The 19,546-nt window shown below is 59.5% G+C and overlaps 1 protein-coding gene across 1 annotated transcript in view; it reads right to left on the bottom strand.

Annotated features, from left to right (window-relative positions):
- Window positions 1-19,546, bottom strand: part of LOC119107681 (uncharacterized) — a 30,856-nt gene that overhangs the window by 7,620 nt on the left and 3,690 nt on the right. Inside the window, exons 2-3 of the mRNA XM_037231212.1 lie at window positions 12,731-12,875; window positions 11-145 (exon numbers count right to left, since the gene is read on the bottom strand). Coding sequence (XP_037087107.1) covers window positions 11-145; window positions 12,731-12,816 — 221 coding nt within the window. The 5' untranslated portion in view covers window positions 12,817-12,875. The remainder of the gene's footprint in view (window positions 1-10; window positions 146-12,730; window positions 12,876-19,546) is intronic.

Raw genomic sequence — 19,546 nt, 5'->3', positions numbered from 1 at the left:
GCCTGCTCACCTGCCCCTGCCGCGGCCCGGCGTCGATCCGCGGTACGTCCTGGCCACCTGCTTGGTCTGGTGCGGGATCATCACGCTGTAGAGCGTGCCGTCGCCGATGTGGTAGTTCTTCTGTGAGTAGCCCTTCATGGACGAGCTGGAACGGAACGCGGACGGACGTCAGCACCTGCCGAGCGGGGCAGATGAGAGTGCAGCAGGCTGAGAGGCGAGCGGGTACGTGGGAGAGATACGAGAGGGTACGTAGGGAAGCCACGAGTGGGGTACGTGAGTGAGGCAAAAGCGGGTACGTGATGGAGGTACAAGCAGGCACGTGAGGGAGGTACGAGCGGGCACGTGAGAGGGGTGCGAGCAGATACTTGAGGGAGATACGAGGAGGGTACGTGAGGGAGGTACGAGCGAGGTATGTGAGTGAGGTACGAGCGGGCACGTGAGGAAGATGCGGGCGGGGCACGTGAGGGGGTAAGAACGGGTTATGTGGGTGAGGTACGAGCGGGCACGTGAGGAAAATGCAGGCGGGATACGTGAGGGAGGTACGAGCCGGTGTGTGGGGAGATACGAGCGGGTACGTGGGGGAGATACGAGCGGGTACGTGGGGGGAGATACGAGCGAGGGACGTGGGGCAGGTACGAGCGGGTACGTGAGGGAGGTACGAGCGGGGTACGTGAGGAAGGTACGAGCGACCTACGTGGGGAGGTACTAGCTGGAATCTTATCTGTCAATTTCCAGCTCTCCGTCAACACAACACAAAACAATGTCTCATTGCTCCGGAGCTGCGCCACAGCGCCGGGCCGCCAGCGCGGTCCGATCGGCGTCGAACAAAGCCCATGCTGAGCCGTCGCCAGGTCGCGGCTCTGTGGGCGGCGATGGCAATCCTCGGCCGCCTGGCAAGGCGACAGCGACAACACGCAACACGGGCGCGCCTGGCGCGCACGCGTCTGCCGCCCCGCGCCAGCGCGCCAGGCGCCGGGCCGCAGCGGAACGCGATGACATCGGGAGCAGGCCCGGAGAGAGGGGTGTTGTGGGAGAGCTGGGCACGACACTGCAGCAGGCACACCAGGTGCTGAACAGCACTAACAGATACGGCCGTACTTTAAATGACTGAAGCGCCGTAGACATTCGAACAGCAAGCGGAGCAGCTCTGACAGTTTTGCTGTTGAATAAGGCCTGAGATCTTCAGATTGCCCATGTATCGAGCAGTGCAAAAATACAAGCTGCTCGAAATGGCGGCACGAAGTAAATACATGCATACAAACAAACGTGCAGCAAATGAAAAAGAAGGTCGCTCGACGCATCCAGTTTTCGGCAAATACCTGCGTTGGAGACGGGGGGCCGCCATTTCGGGGGCGAATGATAACGGTTGCGGGCGAAAAAAGCTATGGTTGCAGCCGACTAGTTCACGTGTATTTTTGTCCTATCCCAAACTCGACGTCGTCACCGCAACAGTGCCTGATCCGAACTGACGGATTGTTATTCCGCAAATGGACCTCGTACACCCCTGCATGGTGTTAATCCGCTCAGTTCAACGGAACGTCAACCCGCAGCAGATCCGTCAGCGTGATGTTTGGGCGCCGAGCAGGGCTCCCAATACTTGACTCGGCGCCCGGGAAGGGCTCCCCTCCAGGTGGCCAACTGAGACGATTGGGAGAGGCCGTCGTGGCTTTTGCCTCGCGTGGAGGGAATCTCACCAGGCTGGAGCTTCGGGCTGGTGCGGCGCGAGCAGCCCAGTAGCTGTCCATAATCCCACAGCGCGGCGCCCGTGACCAGCTGGCTGTTACCACCGGCCGCCGGGGCAGGTCAGGGAGCCGGGCCTCCTGTGCCATGGGTGGTCCGTGTTGTGACAGGACGGGCCCATGGGCGGACCTCGCCTGTCCCCGGTGACAGCGGCCATGCCGGCACACATTCCGAGCATGCGGCCTGTCGTTTGTCAAAGCAAAGCCGATTAGCCGACTTCACAAAACAGCGAACTGAAGGTCACGGCGGACAAGATGGTCTGGCCCGTATTTGGCAATTGCCGTTCGGATAGAGCCGGCGCCTGTGCACGACTGGGATGCCTGTCTGACGGCAGATTGGCGGCGAAGTCGGTGATGCGATGCAGCGCCGCTGGAAAAGGCTAACTTGGCTGCCGACCTGGCGGCACATGATCGAGCGAGGGGCCAGGAGGTTGTCGGCTGGCGTCCCAGCTATGCCTGTCACTCACACGACATGATTAAGGCAGTTTCGCAGACTTCATGGCGTCATGTCCGCTTGGGGTGGTTCACGGAGATCGAGATGCACTCGATTTAGTATTCTCTACAACGATCTTGTTTCCATGTGTTTCTGCAAGGGTTTCTTGGTCGCATGCGATTTGTGGTTCCGGGACTGAGATCATACCGTTTGAAACAGTATGATGTCAAACACAGAACCACAAATCTATATTGCGTGTTAACTTTGGGGTGTTTATCAGTTGTGGTTCATATACAAAGTGCGACCACTATCACGGTGCAAGCCTAAAAGGTCGCCAAAATGAGCACTTCGCATATACTGAATTACAACACACCGTTGCGTGTAAGGACCACCTGCAGAAGTCAGCGGCGATGGGTATGCTTATGGATTGTCAATGAATAATGTGCTACGAATTGTATTTCGGACTGATCTAGCTATTACACCGAATGAACGACACCTTAAGCGCATGCCAAAGCGGCCGTTCCACTCGCGCTGCTCGACTGAGCGGCGTGGGCGGACAAACACTGCATGGCACGGCATGATCATCCCATCAGTTAGCTATGATAATGAGCCGCGAGACGACCTAGCCATAGACAGCTCTCCAGGGGACGATCAATTGTGACATCACCGCCCGCGATATCGCATAATAGCCGCCAAAACCGACGCCCGTGGCCGCCCCAACGAAGCCCGACAGACGGCGGAGGGCGTCCGTGCGTGGCCATCACGCCGGGGATCGCGCTGCGGGGGCGCACCGGCGCGGCCGCCGAGCGCGGCTAGCCGACGCCGCGGCGCTCATGGCGACCCGCTTCTCGGACCATCTCGTGACCAGACGCCGTCTGCCGACTGGAAGCCGCGTGGTGCACGTGTACCCGTGCTTCTCCGGGCACCGGTGGTGGCTGCCGCGACAGGCGGTGAACGCCGACCGGTGGGCCAGGCGCGTACGAGCGGCGGGTAGAGGGCGGCGGCGGCTACGCGTGTACTTATTGCATTGTTATTCATCAACCGAACGCCCCTGTCACGACTTTGTCTGCAGACACAGCCGTCCGCAGACCAGGAGCGGCGGCATGGTGGACATTCTAGCGTACACGGCCCTGACTCCTGACCCCTGCCTTCAACACTCTTCCGCATGCACGGTGGAGTGCACTGTGGTCTGCCGGCAAGATCTGATGACGTCACACACAGCTGAGCGCGGCATTCAATGACGTCATACGCAGCTGAGCACGGCGGCAGCGGCGACAGCTGCTGCGAGACGGGCGACGCTCTCTCTGCGGCTGTCATCGGCCAGCTCGTCTCGCGTGGCTTCTGATGACAGCTGCAGCACACGCTGAGATGTCTATCGGCGCGTACATCGGCATACGCGCACCAAAAATGGACGACAGTCGTGTTCACTTAATGGCCGTACAGCTAGACATCACGACGATTCGCACAGGATTATTTGTGAGAGGAGGAAGCTTGCTTTGCTTTGTCTGGTCTAACGGCTCAGAAGACCTTTTCGGCCAGAAATGGTAACAGATGACACGTTGGGTCCAACTAGCAACCTTTCTTTGAGTTTGACAATTACTTTAAAAAGCCGAGACTGACAGGGATCCGGGCTAACCACCAACGTACTCCATGCCCCACGGCCGCAGGCAGTGACCTCGCCTGACCTCCGACCTCACCTAACGCGCGGCGGCGTCAGCGGGCGGCGCTACCCAGCTTATCGCCGCATCCGAATACCGGCCGGATTAGTGGGCATTCTCAGCGGCACACCTATCGCCGCTTATGGCAGTTGGCCGCGGAAAAATCGCGCCGCCATACTGGTTGGGTCTGTGGCCGAATCGGTGCAGCTGGTGAGGGCTCATGGCGCGCCGTACCCGCCTGGGGAGCGATGGAGCGCGGCAGGTTCTGAAGCCCGCCCCGAGCGGAGCAGGACGGGGAGATCAGCAGCGAGCTGGATGAGGCCCGGCGGGCGACTTAAAGGCACTTTGTATGACTTTTCTCAGCTGGGCGAGAAACGGCAACGGGGAAATGGGGCTGGAAATGGGGCTGGAAATGGGGCTGGGACACTTGTCGCGGTCATGGTGGCCACACGTCGTGACTGCTGCGCCGTATGTAGGATCGCGGACAAACCTGTTCCCAGTCGGTGCGCTGCGGGGTCCGCCGGGGTGGAGCGGGTGATAGAGACAGATATGGCTAACGAGAGGTGAGGTCACCGGTGCAACAAGGCGGCGGCGGCGCTCGGTTGAGCGAGATGAGGTCACCCGGGCGATTACCCGTCGCCTGAGGTCAGATGAGTGGTCATCTTCCGCGGTTACTCTTGCAGCCGTCTGGCACCCTCAGCTGCTTCGTCATGCGCTATGAGCAGTCATTTACCACAGTCTAGGATACTGGATCACCCATCCTTTCATGGTAAACCCAGGCATGATACGCGTCGACCATTCTGTTCTATGCTATGCATCTCCGACGGGCCGCAGTTCTGAACCAGCGTGATGAATGGCGCCTTATCACGTGCCGGCATCCGGGGTTAGACTGCGCCTCATGGTGCGTCCAGTAGACCAAACTGGAAGTCGTCTCGTGTAATTGAGCCGGAGCTGGTTTGAACAGACAGTTGCAGTATTTCCTGCTGCGACAAAATAAATTCGATCTCCCTAAATCGAGCTGGTCACAGTACATGGACGGATATTTCCGTGCTGGGCGCAGTGTTCTGGCGTTCAGCTTCGAAGTCATGCCGCCGGCCCACCATTCCAGCCGCGGCGTCTGGCGCGCTCGCTGCCTGCAGCGCTCTCCAGCTGTTATCGCCGCCGCTACCAAACGCCGATGCAGCCGTGTCGTGACCTGGAGCCGGCCGGCCGGCTGTGCTGACGTCACGCGCCATGTACAGCGGCGGCTGCGTCCGGTCCGCACCTTCGGCGGCTATCGAGACTAGGCTGGTATGCGACACCTGCTCGCGGCCGAGCCGGGCATGACAAATCCGCGGCCACACAAACACGGCCGCTATCGGCGCCGATCGCCCTCCTGTCCTCACCGGCTGCTGGCGAGGATAGGCACGACAGCGCGCCGGCTCCGCGCACTCCTCCCTGTATTGTGCAGCGGCGCTGTGCCTCCGGGCGGTGAGAAACGCAGCATATGATCGCGGAGCCGTTGGCGGCCGCGTAGACGCCGGCTGCCTGCTCGCGGCGACCGGTTGTCAGTTGGCCGTGCAGCATAGCGCCCCCCCCCCCCCCCCCGACCCGTCAGCTGATGATGCTCGCGCCAGGAGCCGCATCACAATGAATGCACGTGCCACGCGGATGAGAATGGGGTGCCGCAGATATGGTGCGGCAATTAATCGGCTCGGCGGGCGGCGCGGGCGGCGCCGCGGCTCCCGGGCGGGGCTGTGTAGTCAGCGCCTCCTGTGGACGGACGGAAGCGTCGAGGGCCGTCACGGCACGTCTGCGCGCTGCTCTGACGGCACATGGAGACGTGACTTGGGTATTAAAAGTGGGATCGATGGCCTCCTTGACATTGGGTTGGGAGCGTGACGTGCAAAGTGGAGAAGTGGCCCGGGATGAGTGCTTGAGGCGGGTCGAAGATGCGACCAGGGCTTGGAAAGCCAACAACGTGGTTGGGAAGCGTAACACACATCAGGATTCATAGCATGACCTGTAACCCGCAACACCGGCCCTAAGTCGTGACTGAGCCGGAGAACACGCCCGACCCACAGATCCCCACTGCGAGACATGGCACGAGGCCACCATGCGTCACGCGCGTCCGGAAGACGCCGCGTACGCCGTGGTGGTGGCGGCCGCCGGCCGGCCGTGACGGCCGGCCGGCCGGGGCAGTGAAGCAGGGCGGACACGGCGCCGCCGGGTCGTCCATCGCCAGCCTGCGCGCCGATCTGCCTGTCTAATTGGGTAATTAATGCACGCCCGCTGTGCGCCCGCTCTCTGAGCAGGCGTTGCGCCCGTCCGGGCGCCATAAAAGGCTAACGCGACCCCCGCCCCCACTATCGGCGCGCCTATCAAAGCAGGCCCACTCGTGGTTACCTCGCGTGTAATGGGCCGGCCACCGCGGTCGGGCCGCTCGGCGCCGCTGGCTGCGTCGGGAACGACCCAAGGTCAGCTATGATGACCTGAGTGGCCAGGCGACCCCTTCCAGACCGACAATGTGGGGCAGATGTGTGATGTGCGGTTCGTGAGCATTCAGCGATGGTGAGGTGTGGTCATTTAACAGAGGAAAGCTGTGAGCAGCGAGCTGGGGTGCAGCGACCGGAGGTGAGGCGTGAGCAGGGGGCGGAGATGAGGTGTGAGCGCCGGCCGGAGGTACGTGAGCAGCGGGCGGAGGTGAGGTGTGAGCGGTGGGCGGACGTAATCTCGGCCGCCGCCCACCGCCGCTTGTAAACGCAGGGCGTACACCGGCCACACTGCCAAATAGATTTATTGTAAACAGCCGCCGTGGCCCTGAGCCGCCATTTAAGGACATATCAAATGCCGGCCGCTGGAAAGAAAGGCTCTGATGGCCGCCGATAGGCGCCGGCTGTTTTCGTGCAGCGGCGATTAGGGGCGGCTGGCAGCGCGGCTGGGGCGGCCGGCGCGCCCGGGCCGGCCTGCTCGTGACTGCTGGACAGGCGGCGTGGCCTCTCCCGGACGCCGATCACGAGAAACAGCGTGTGTCGTCAGCCGAGGTCGGCGCCCGAGGTCCCGTCGGCCCAGCTCACTGTCTTTCGCCAGTCACGCATGACACCGGGTTAAAGCGATGCCAGCACGTGCAATGGGGGAGGGGAGGGGGGCGTAATTTGTTTGATCCCGCATGTAGCGATGTGTAAGACCACATGACTTCATCGTGCGTTGTCGCGGTAGGGATGCATGCTGTGTTGGAGAGGCACTTACTGACGCAACAGGCTTAAAAACGGCATGCCGCAACTTGCCATTCAAATGCGATAACCATCATCATCTCGTAAACGTGAGACCACATGCATTGTCAGCAGGGATATTGGCTACAGAGATTGGCTACAATGCAAGCTTCTTTCTCTATTTGCGTCAGTGACATGTCCGCATATGCCTTTGTCTACCAGGCGCAGCATGTTCCGTACTGTTTACGAACGAGTCACTGCACCGTTATGCAAGTCAACAAATCCTCACTGCGTCGTGACTTCAGAATACACAGTCTCTAATCTCCGCCGCCAAATAGCTTCCCGGTAATTGAAACGGCAAACAGCACTGGAATGCGCGGTGCGTTGCAGCGTGCGCCGGCGGCCAAGGCTGGCCGTTATTACACCCTGAAGAGGATCGCGACCGAGCCGGCCGGGCCGGGTCCGTCCCGGCGGTCCGGCCGCGCCACGAGAGGCGGCGGCGGCACCAGCGGAGCACCGACTCGAACGTCGGACCGGGGACCGCAGCAAGCGGGTTCGAGGTCGGGAAGAGGCGAGGAGCACGGAGCGGAGATGAGCGGCTGGGATCCTGCGACTGATCCTGCTGAAGTGACCTGGCGTCCTGACCCGGCAACGGCGGCCGGCCAGCGTCCGGATCTTGGGCTCAGGCTTGAAGGGAGCCTGCCCTGGACGTTAAACATAGGATTTGGACCGTGCACCGCAGGCTGGGCTTCGTGGTTTGAAGAGCAAGCAATAAATGGCCGACACCTGGTTGCATCTTAAACGAGCCACCAGCGATCAGCCTTCTCCAACGCAGTTGTTGCCGGAATCACCGCTGAAATGCGAATGAGTTTCAACTTCTGTCTAGCAGTCATTGGTCTCCGAAAGCCTGTATATGTCAGTTTCACCGGGCTAGATGACTTATTGTCCCGCATAAGGGCTATATGGTCACCAATATAGCAAGCTATTACCATGGCCGTTGAAATGTGAGCATATGTGACTTTAAGCAGATACGGAAGTGATCGATTCAGCGAGTAGTAGACGAGTCTCGTGACGGCAAGCTTTAGACCAACGGATTACCCAGGCAGTAAAATGCTTAGCAATGCAGGCCACGGACACAGCATCGATTCCCATCCCGACTGGAATACGTTAGGTATCCGAAACAATGCAAATGAAACTATTTCCAAACATGCAGCCACAGCACTTATCAAGAAGGAGCCAGGCACCTGAGCGGACCAAGGCCGACCAGCACCACATTGGCATCGCCGATTTCACAAGCGCCGGGAGCGGTGGATGGGGTTGCTCGTGTCCCTGCAGAGCCCGCACCCAGCGCGGCAAATCACCTGCAGCTGGGGTGTGTCAGGGTGCGCGGGCCGGCGGCTGGACCAGCGGCGCCGGCGCGGCGGCCCGCCACGTGAGCCGTGACGGCCGGCTCGCCTGTAATGGGTCCGTCGCCAGCGGGCGCGCGTCAGCGGCAGCGCGACGGAGAGACGCGCCGCGGCAGAGCGGAGCTGTGCAGTGGTCTGAGACGGGGCACCGCCGCCACCGCCGCCGACGGCGGCGGCGGCGGCGGCGGCGGCGGCGGCGGCCCGATCCGGGGAGGTGTCGACCGGCAGCATCAGCGGAGGCGGCGGCGGCGCAGGCGGAGGCGGACGTCGGCCGGCAGCATCAGCGGAGGCAGCGGCAAGATCAGCGGAGGCGGTGGCGGCGCAGGCGGAGGCGGACGTCGGCGGCTGGCAGCATCAGCGGAGGGAGCGGAGGCCGAGGCGAAAGTGTGCGACGTTTCCGACAGTGCGTCGGGTTCGACCGGCCGGCAGCTGTATTCATTAGCTGCAACTCCGGCCGGTAACAGCGCACCTCCGCGGACGCCAGATCTGATCTGCAGATCAGTGCCGGATCACACAGCCCCGGCGCGGCCCAGCGCGGCCGCGCTGGACTGGCGGCTGCAGCGCCGCCGGGTCGGCGCGAGGTTCCCACGCGCCCAGAGACCCGTTGGGGTCCACGCCGGAGCTGAGATGCGAGTCAGCACGGCCGAGTGGCCTGCACCCTGGCTGCAGAGAGGCGCGCGGACCCCCCGGAGCAGCCTCGCTCCACCGCGCGGCGGCCGCTCGCCCGGTCCGTGTTGGTAATGGTGCGCGCGGCGCAGGCTCCTGCAGCTAGTGACAGCAGCGATGTCCGCAAATGACGCGACGCTGTCGGCACGACCGTGGCGCAAGAGGCCGCACACACTGCGCGTGGCGGTGGCACGTGCGACGATCTCGCGCGCCGCGGTCGGATCGGAACGCGGCTGCTGTCAGGAAGAACAGCAATGGATGCGGCAGCCACCTCTGTAATGCAGGCGTATTTTTCAATGCCGAGTCAGCGGACTGTACATGTGAGGCTTCCAAACATTCGGCAATGTCTTCGTGGCATGTGGATGAATAAAATACAAGCGTAGGTGACAGATAGTGGTTATATTTCCGCCTTGGCATTTGTTAGCTATTGAAATGCAGAATTTCGAAGCAAGAATTCGACGCATCTCGTGCATTTTGTTGGTGGATTAGCAATGCTGGTAGGCTACCGCAGTGCATGCATCATGAAGCCCGACACTTCAACAAAATAACCGCCACGTTCTCGAACTGCCAGGATCGTGACAAATCCTCAGCTGATGTCACCACGATGGTCGCTGGTGCTCCTTCGGCTCCTGTGTGTGCCGGGCTGACTGGCAGACGGATCCTCGAGCGACGGAAGGGCCCTGCAGAGCGATGCAAAGTCGCGGTTCGGACGTCCCGGAGGACCGTAGGACGTCCCGGAGGACCGGGGAACGTCCCGGAGGACCGGAAGACATCCCAGAGGATCGGAGAACGTCCCGGAAAGCCAGAGGACGTCCTGGAGGACTGGAGGACGTCCCGGAGGACCGGAGGACGTCCCGGAAGACCGGAGGACGTCCCGGAGGATCGGAGGACGTCCCGGAGGACCAGAGAACGTCCCGGAGGGCCGGAGGCGACGAGACCGTGAACGGACAGCGAGCGAGCGAGCCTCCCAGGCCACGGCGTCACGTGCCAGGGCCCAGACTCACCGATCTCGTCCCCAGGCCCACCCCGCTGGTGACCGGCAGGTGGTCAGCGAGTGAGTAACCGCGCGTGAATCAGCCCTCAGCGCCGCTGCCGGCCGCCGCTGGCGGAAGCTGGACAGGTTCGCCGCGCGCGACCGGTTCTCAGCACGCAGCGCGCGCGGAGAGAGGCCCGATCGGCTCGCCGCTCCCGTGAGCCATCGATTTCTAGAGCTAAGCCAAGGCTCCGTGGAAAGCGGTCTCGGTGCCCGTCCCCACTGACCGCATTGTGTCGGGAGACCGTGGGAACGGCGCGACGCCGAGGAATGTACGGTTTCCATCGGTCACCACTTTCTTACTGTTCAGCCCATTTCTGACAAGGGCGCCGGGGTGTAGCGCCGGGAAAGCAGAAAATCTGCAGCCGGATAGTTAAAAAGTCAGCGGGAATGTAGCGCTCAGAATCACGAGCAGTGAACACGTAGGAGCTAGACAAGCGCAGCTGCCGGTGCTGCTGCACCACCTTCTTTGCTGTCAAACACGACTGCTTTGGGTGTGGTGATTTGTGTTGCTGGCCATTATTACATACATTTAGACATGTATTAGTAGCTTTACGCTAGTGATAACCAACATCGTTTTCAACACTACCTACATAGCTATATTTCGTTATTGTCAGTTCATCGAGATATCAACCATCATCAGCATATCAGTGATGGCCACGAAATCACAGTGTATATCTATATAGCTATCGGTATGTTTGTTTCGGTATGGTGGACATAGGGCTACTAACACGTCTCCCAGTGAAACACAGTTGTGCCACATGTATTTTTCGCCATTGAAAAATGGTTCACTATAAGAGATACCTTTCAGTGGTGATTGTCAGCATTGGTTTGGTTAATTGAAATGTAAGCAGGTCTGGCCACTGTCTCACCTACCATAGCACATTTTCCGCCGCTGCTGTCTGAGCCGCTGCCGTCTTCCGGTGCCTGGTGGCCCGCACCCGCGCAGTACGGTACAAAGGCAACCGAGCTCAGGCAAGAACATCAAAATTCAGAGGCAGATCGCGCTTGGAATACTTGTACAGATTGGGGAGCCCTCGTAATCCTATGGTTGCAGGCAATAAGCCGGATTAATACATTTAACAAGCGGCGGTCGCACTCATAACTATATTCCTAGGCTCCTTAACCGTCTAACTGATCCGCTTAAACCGGCAAACCCCATAATATCTTTAAATCAACCTTTGAAATCATTGTCGCATGACAAACACCAACATTCCTTGCAAACTCGAGCTAGAACAATGAAAACCGAAACATCTGATTTGTGATCGGCTAGCTTTTCCGATCCATTCAATTGTGAGAACGTTAAACACCGTATTCGGCTCTTCGCTACTGGCGACTCTAGCTAAGGCGACACAGCCAGCCCACACACAGATACCTGGGTCTGCAAGCTGCGGTGCACAGACTGATGTGGATGTTGCATGACGGCGATTTAACAGGTGCAGATACAGCCAACTCGCAGGTAAAGGTACAGAAGGCTTGTGGTGGACTCCGGGAAGGTCATAAGGGAGGTCAAAGGTCATAAAGAAGGTTGAAGGTCATAAAAAGGTCAAAGGCCACAAGGCATGTCATAAAATAAAACATAAACGGCGATGACCGCAAAATTACGAACACTTTCACAGAAAGTCGTTGATCTGGGTATCAGTGCGGCCTATTAGCCAAATCACCACGCAGCATGTCCCTTTCGTGGTCGCTCATGTCTCATGATGCGGGTGTTGTTTATCTGTCCATTCAGCAAACAAATTATTAACTTTAACCGAAACATATTGTTTATCTGTACATCCAGCAAACAAAATACTAACATTAACCGAAACAACTTAACAGTTTAAAAAGTAAACCACACTTGAAATGCCTGATATCCATGGATTCTAGCAACGAGCACCATTCATTCACAGGAAATTTCCTCAGTCAAGTCAAGCTGCTCATTATGATTACGCCGCATTACGGTGGACAAAATGTCCTGCGCAGGCGCTATGCTTGGAATGTCTCGTGACAAGCCACTGAGCTGGCGTAAAATCGGCGCTCCATGTTTCTCGTCATGCCAGAGTTGCTGACGCCCGGGTGGCTTCTGAAGGCGGTCACTAATAGCTTCCGGCCACAACGCATGAGATGCCGACGCTGAACCAAGAGCAGCCATCACTGGAGTGGCCACGGCAGCCGCCGAGACGAAAGCCCACGGCAAAACCTCGGTCAATGACTTGGCAAAGGTGGACCAATCTCGACCACGCTTTATGCGAGTCTGTCATCAGCCAACAAGTCCACCTATTCATGTGGTGCGTTATTCAGTTCTGTGGCGTGCGGTTTTCATTGAGAATTGTCGTGCTTGTGTCACTCCTTGACAGGTCGATGAAGCCCGCAGTCGGAGTATGGAAGTGCCGATCAGTGTTTATGGCAACGCGCCAGCCACCGTCCAGGACACTCGGTTGAACCCAGCCGATGCATATCCAAGGTGGCATTCAACCGCGCTCGGTAACCCGATCCCATTTAGGGAATGGGCGGTGGCCATAGATGCCTACTGATGGAATATCTGAGCTCGTTGTTTCAATTTTATTCTGTCACCGATGTTAGATACCGGTCTGTTGAAACAAGTGGACGAAGAGCGCTCACCTCGAATTGAGTTCCGTCTCGTCCTGCGTCATCTGACCCAAACTCAGGTCAAAGTCGAGCGGAAACCGCAAGCCCAGCGGAGCCATGTCAGCGTGTGTGCTCTTGATAGTCATGTCACCGTCGCCATCGCAATCTTGCATAGTTCCTGAAAAGGAGAGGGCGGACCGTGAGTTCGCGTCCCCCGCGACCCGGCGACGCCTGCTCGTGCCGCAAACGAGCAGGTCACACCGCCGAGCCGCCGCCATATCCGGCACACGACCCGTCACAGGGGGCAGCCGTGCCGATCGCGGCGCGCGCCTCCGCCTGTGCAGTGTTGCATACCTCCCAAAACGGGAGGCGGCCGGAGCGGCGTCTCCCCACACGGAGACGCTCGTGACTCCGCCCCGCGCGCGCCGGCGCCATTTGCATGCCGAGAAAAGTTCGCCTGACCGCACCGAGCGGCGTCGGCTTGTGCGGCCGCCGTCGGTCGGGATGGGGCGTCGCTGCAGTGCACAGCGGTTTGAGGAAACTCGATCCACCACACACGGTGGATCGAGGAAAGCGTGCGGACACTCGGTCCGGGGTCATGAGTCGCGCGCCGGCCGGCTGCCTATCTCGTGGTGTCAAACATGGCCGTCAGGCGACTCCCACTAACGCTGGCGGCGGTCGCCGACGGCGAAGCACGTCGGGCTGGGCGAAACGGGCGTCTGTCACGACAGTCGGACGGGGGGGGGGGGGGGGGGGGTCGAACGGGTCGACTGGCGGTCGTGTAGATGGACAGTCGGGTGGACAGATGGGCAGACGTACGTCTCCAGAGGCGGATAGGCGGCCTCACTGGCCAGCGGACAGCCCGGCCGGTGAAGGGGGACGGAATGTGATTAGAAGAGCATGTGGAGAGACGCACGCGAAGGCAAGCGGGCGGAAACGCGAGCAGACGGACAGGCAGTAAGATACCCCGTGACGCATCTTGGTTCGATGAGCAGACACATGGAAAGCTGGAGAAGCTGATAATCGTGCACGCAGACCATCACATCGACGAGTTAACAATCCAATCTGTGGACGGCGGACCTATCATGGGAACAGACATCCGGTAATGAGGGCAACAACAACAGACAACTCTAAACGGTGTAAGGCTGATTGTACACTGGCCACGGTCGGCAGGGGTTCACAGGGAAGGTACGCTAGATGTTACATGTAAGCTTCCTGTAAACTCGGTCCCCGAAACTAACACGGCGAAAGTTTCTTTATTATCAGGGTCGAGCCGCAGACGTTCGTTCTGTCCACTACACCAGGATCTAACCTACGACGTCGCATTTCTCCCCCCCCCCCCCCCCCCCCCCCGGCCTTCCCGCCTCCAAGACCCGGACGCGACGAAGCTATCCTCGGCCGGCGGCTGTCATGTCCGCCCTCGCCACTGGCCTCCGCTGAAGAGGACAGGCGGTTGGCCGCACCCCCCTCCCCCCCCCCCTTCCCTCTCGCCCCGGCGCGGCGTCGTTACCGGGGTGGAGTGCCACGGCGCTGGCTGCCCCGCTCGCCGCCGGGCGCTGACGGCTCTCTATGTAGATGAGCGGCCAGCTACAGTAATTGACCCGCAGACGCCGAGTACGGTTTCTTGTAAGTGTGGCGTCGGGCCGGGCAGCCGCCATAGATAACCGGACACTTGTCGGCGGACAACGCGATGCCCAGCCCATGGGCGGCGACCGCTCGGCCCACCTCGCCCCTCTGTTTTCGCCAGGACGTGCTCTAAATGGCCTCCCTCTCTCTCTCTCTCTATCCTCTCTCTCTCTCGTCTCCTCTCTCTCTCTCTCTCTCTCCTCCTCTTCTCTCTCTCTCTCTCTCTCTCTCGTCTCTCCTTCTCTCATCTCCAGACTCTATCTCTCTCTCTCTCTCTCTCCACTCCGTCTCTCTCCTCTCTCTCGTTCCTTCTCTCCTCTCTCATCTCATCATCTCCTCCTCTCATCTCTCTCTCTCTCTCTCTCTCTCCTCTCTCTCTCTCTCTCTCTCCCCGTTGCGGCACAGTACCGGGGCGCAGCGGGCGCCCAGGAGACCGCAGTGGTTGTTGGCCAGCGGCGTGCCTGTCATACCCGCCCCGCGACCGGCCACGCCAAAGCCGGCTTTATGTCCTCATAAAAAATGGCTCGGACTCCAAACTGAGCATCGCTTCCGGCAATCGCTGGATTCCGGGCACGCCAAGATCGTCGCAATCGGTGATGACGGCGTGATGTCTCTACCGGTCAGCTGGCCTTTGTGCCCCGCGTCTCAGGACTGGGCACGCTCCCCGCCGCGACAGATGGAGGTCCCATTAAACGCGTGGCGTTTCGCGTGCCTGCCCGACGTAATCGCGAACTGCTGAGCAATGACGCGCAGGCGTTGTAAATACGGCGGGCGCGGCGGTGCACGTCGGGTCGCGGCAGGGATCGGCCGAGCTCCGGGCTCACTGGCCAGACGCCTCAAGGCCAAACATACACACACGTGTAAGGGATCGACCCCGCCCGCGAGCCAGGCGCGGTCTGAGCGGACAGCCGCGGCGTGGCAGAGATCATGTTCAGCCGCGGACCCGGCGTCGTCGCAGCCATGAGGAGCGGTGACGTCACATGGGGACGTGAAGACTGGCAGCGGTGAGTCGGTGATGTCATCGGCTCCTCCGGTTGGCAAGACGCGAGCAGTCACGACTACCCTAGCACAGAGGCTGCAGCTCCTTCCCTGAAATCAACAACTTTTCTCCATCCATAACGATATGGTTCCCTTACAGGCGACCACATCTCCTGTGAATGATCGCACCTCCTGTCGCCCGTGTTGACATGCGCCGTGGGGACTGCTGACTGGTGAGACCACGGGCCCGAGGCCGCCAGCTGGCCCGTGCGCTGTCGACAGCGCTGGTCGCCCGGTATTCGGGTCCGGCGCCGGCCGTGGAGGTCGGCTGTCTCTGTCAGACGCCTTGCGAACGGGCCAAGGTGTCCGCTGTCTCGTGCACAGGCGTTAGACATATCCGACTCCTTATCGCGGCGACAGCTGACGGATGTGCCCCGTTTCCCAACGCACATCCAGGTGGAACACGCCTCTACGACGCAAAGCGCGTGGACTTCTGAGCCTTCTATCTGAGCCAGAGCCGACGCCAGCGTGGGCTTCTGAGCCTTCTCGCTGAGCCAAGGCGGACGACCGCGTGGGCTTCTGAACCTTCTCTCTGAGCCAGAGCCGACGCCCAGCGGGGGTTCCCTACGTCCTCGTGGGGCATCTCGCACTTACAATCACGTCGCGTTTACATTTTAGTTATGTAAATGGCACAGATCGTCAACAAAAGAGCTGGTAAGCTGGTCAACGACCCTGCAGAGCTCAAGCGTTCGTGCACGGTTTTCAACAGGCTTACGAGGCCCCTCCCCACCGTCGAGAGTTCCCTGAACGAGCCATCGCACGGCCAGCGGTCTGGACCCGTTCTGCCGCGAGCGCGCGCGTCTCCAGCACCATATGGGGCGGATCGGTCGGCATCTGATTACCAATCGGGACTAATTCGGCGCAGGCCGGCGCCATCTCTGGAGCCCGGCGCGCAGCGCGCCAGCGGCTGGGGCGGTCACTGTCGCCGCGGCCAGTGCAGACATCCGGGAGCATCCCCCGCCCTACAGATCAGCGCTGCAACACCGCCGCCTGTTTTGGGACGCGACGGACCACATCTACACCATGCATGAACAACGGTAATGTAGGCGGCGGGCGCTTTTCGGGGCGCGCGGCTGAAGCAGCTCGAGGAATTTCAGCACTGAATGCTCGGGATGCCCCGTCGCTGCTACCGAAATGTTCGGTCGGACTGCCAGCACTCTTACGTTCAAGGATATCTGACCTACAAATAGTTGTGGTGTCTTCTGCTTTCAGGTCATCTACGAGCTAAGTTCTCAGCCGGTAATCCGCTTAGCGCTGACAAGCATTCAGAAAAGTCATGTAACGAAACCAGCGCGCGCCTCAAGTCTATCTCCCACACCACCAAAAAAACCGGCCGCATCCCTATGTTCCGGCGGTTTCAACAAGTTGAGAGGTCCCATGAAAGAAGCCCCATTTGTGACCTACACCCAACTCAAAAGATCAGGAGCGAAGTGAAAGGCATCTTAGTGGCAGTTAATCTTGGCTATTCGATGAGCCAGCAATCGGCCTAAAGGTCATAGAGCCTTAACCTATATGGGCACGTTTGTACAGTGGTATGTTCGGTTATGCCACGCTTCTGTTGCACATAAGGTGAGGGCCAGGCAATGGTGGAATATTCACAGACATAACAAAAGCATTACCAAGGATTTCAAACTTGGTCGACTGACAGTCGGCGGACAGTCGATTGACAGTCGGCGGACAGCCGGAGGCTTCGTCGAGTGACAGTCGGCGGACAACCGGAGGCTTCGTCGAGTGACAGTCGGCGGACAACCGGAGGCTTCGTCGAGTGACAGTCGGCGGACAACCGGAGGCTTCGTCGAGTGACAGTCGGCGGACAACCGGAGGCTTCGTCGAGTGACAGTCGGCGGACAACCGGAGGCTTCGTCGAGTGACAGTCGGCGGACAACCGGAGGCTTCGTCGAGTGACAGTCGGCGGACAACCGGAGGCTTCGTCGAGTGACAGTCGGCGGGACAAACCGGAGGCTTCGTCGAGTGACAGTCGGCGGACAAACCGGAGGCTTCGTCGAGTGACAGTCGGCGGACAGTCGGCGGACAACCGGAGGCTTCGTCGACTGACAGTCGGCGGACAACCGGAGGCTTCGTCGAGTGACAGTCGGCGGACAACCGGAGGCTTCGTCGACTGACAGTCGGCGGACAACCGGAGGCTGGCCACCAAAGAACGACCGCCGCTGGGCGACAGTCGCGTGGCCATGCTGTGTCTGTCGCACTGGACAGCGGACGGCCCCTCCCCCGGCAGGAGTCACGTGACCGACCGGGCTGCCGCCGGCGGCCTCATCTGATAAGGTCTAAACTTGCCGTTCGTTACGCCGCGGGGTGCACCCTGCGCGCGAGGGGCTCGAGGCGGCCGCTCTATGTCGCAGGAGGCGGGCTGGGGTGGGGTTACCTGGAGCGAGTCCTCAAATGAGAGGTGACGGGCGGGCACCGCCACGCTTGACGCGAAACCACAGCGAGACAGCAGGAGCGACCGTGGCAGTGGTGCTGATGGTGATATTACAGACGGCAGGCGGCGTCGCTGACAGCGGATGGTGGCAGGGTGTCGAAATTGAACATTACGAGAGGAAAGTGATTCCCTACATCGGAAAATCGACTTGAAACAGAAAATGCGCCTCTCAGTCGATTGAATCCTAGAACGTTGGCCTCTCAGAAATGTTTTCTTAGCTTTGGTTCCCATTTATGGACTGATTATTGTTTTTAATTCGGGCCAAATTATTTTCGTCTCCACGGCAGCTGTAAAAGAGGCAATTCGAGCGCGCGCACGAGGAGCATCTAAACGAAAGACGGCACTCGCCTAAGTCCGACAGTGACAGCAGTAGCGGCACCAGCTGCGGAGGCAACAGCAGCCCCAGCAGCAGCCCCAGCAGAGGTGCCAGCGGCGGCAGTAGCAGCGGAGCCGCAGCACGAACCGCTGGAGCCTTTCTCCGCCAGCTGGCGGGCAGTCCGGGGCAGCCGCCGATATTCTTCCTGCTATCAGTGGATACGACATGGGATTTCCAGCTGCATTATTGCAGTGAAAGGACAAAGCATGACAAGCTCACAGATGCTATCACCGACCCATGAGTCGGGCCGCATGTAAGATATTCACCGTGTAATGGAGTGCCGTTGCATATGACAGTTTCATCATTTGTATGTGACGGACGGGATATGCATCACGGGCAGCTCTGCCCAATTATTCATATATTGCTCGATCACGGAACATGAGACATCCCATTCTCAGTGCATAATGCGTAGCTGACATCACGGTTGCGGCCAAAGGGGGAGAGTGTGTGTGGTGGGGGGGGGGGGGGGGGGGCGGTCCCGCCCTTTCCAAGCCCCAAAACAGGACTCCCGACCAAAGTTAAAGATCGGCGTGACTCATACTTGCTATTCACCGAGCTCCGCCCCCACCCCCCCTGAAAAAATTATGGCTCACGCGTGTTCGGTTCGCCACGAACCCCCGCTAAGAAGACAGCCCAGAAACGGGGATCTGACACCACATGAACAGCATAGCACATGGTTTTGTTTGGTCAGCAAGTGTAGATGTGCTCGATATTCAGCAGTGGTTCCGCAAGAATCGAGCCTCGCGTGACGCTTGTCAAGCCAAGTAACTTGGTTTCCGGTGCCCTGTCGTTGAAAAAGGCAGTATTACTCACGCTATGACCGTAATAGTCCAGTAACTGTCGTGGGCATTGACACAAATGATGACCCACTTTCGAACTCACCATGAGTATATGCAGGTCATGAACTGTCCGTTTTAGTCCAATGTACGGTTTTCTTCAGCACTTGCCGCTCAGCTCTTCGGTAGCTTTTTGTTTGGTTAGTTCCTCCTCAATCTTCTCTTTCTTAGTGACGTGTTCTACCCACGATTTGTCAGTGACTGACATTTGTCGCTGACTTTTACTGATTGTCAGACTGGCACTGACACACTGACACTTAAGACTCAGACTTAAGTGTGCATCGGTACTGCCGTCAAAACGTCCCTCGCCTCTGAGCCTGAGAATAATTCTCACCGTTTCTAGCAATGTCTAGCAACGGTTTCGTTCCCCCTTCCCAACAGAGCGCCCGCGGGACAGACAGCGTCACCTCCCTCTGACAGAGCGTGTGTGGGACAGACAACATCCCCTCTCCCCGGCAGAGCGTCGGTGGGACAGACAGCCCCCCCCCCCCCCCCCCCACCGATAGAGCGTCAGTGGGACAGACAGCGTCCGC

Source organism: Pollicipes pollicipes, unplaced genomic scaffold, assembly GCF_011947565.3.
Source record: "Pollicipes pollicipes isolate AB1234 unplaced genomic scaffold, Ppol_2.1 Scaffold_6686;HRSCAF=7923_pilon_pilon_pilon, whole genome shotgun sequence".
NCBI lineage: Eukaryota > Metazoa > Arthropoda > Thecostraca > Pollicipedomorpha > Pollicipedidae > Pollicipes > Pollicipes pollicipes.
The sequence above is the reverse complement of the archived record's forward strand: the minus strand, read 5'-3'. Positions and strand labels throughout refer to the sequence as shown.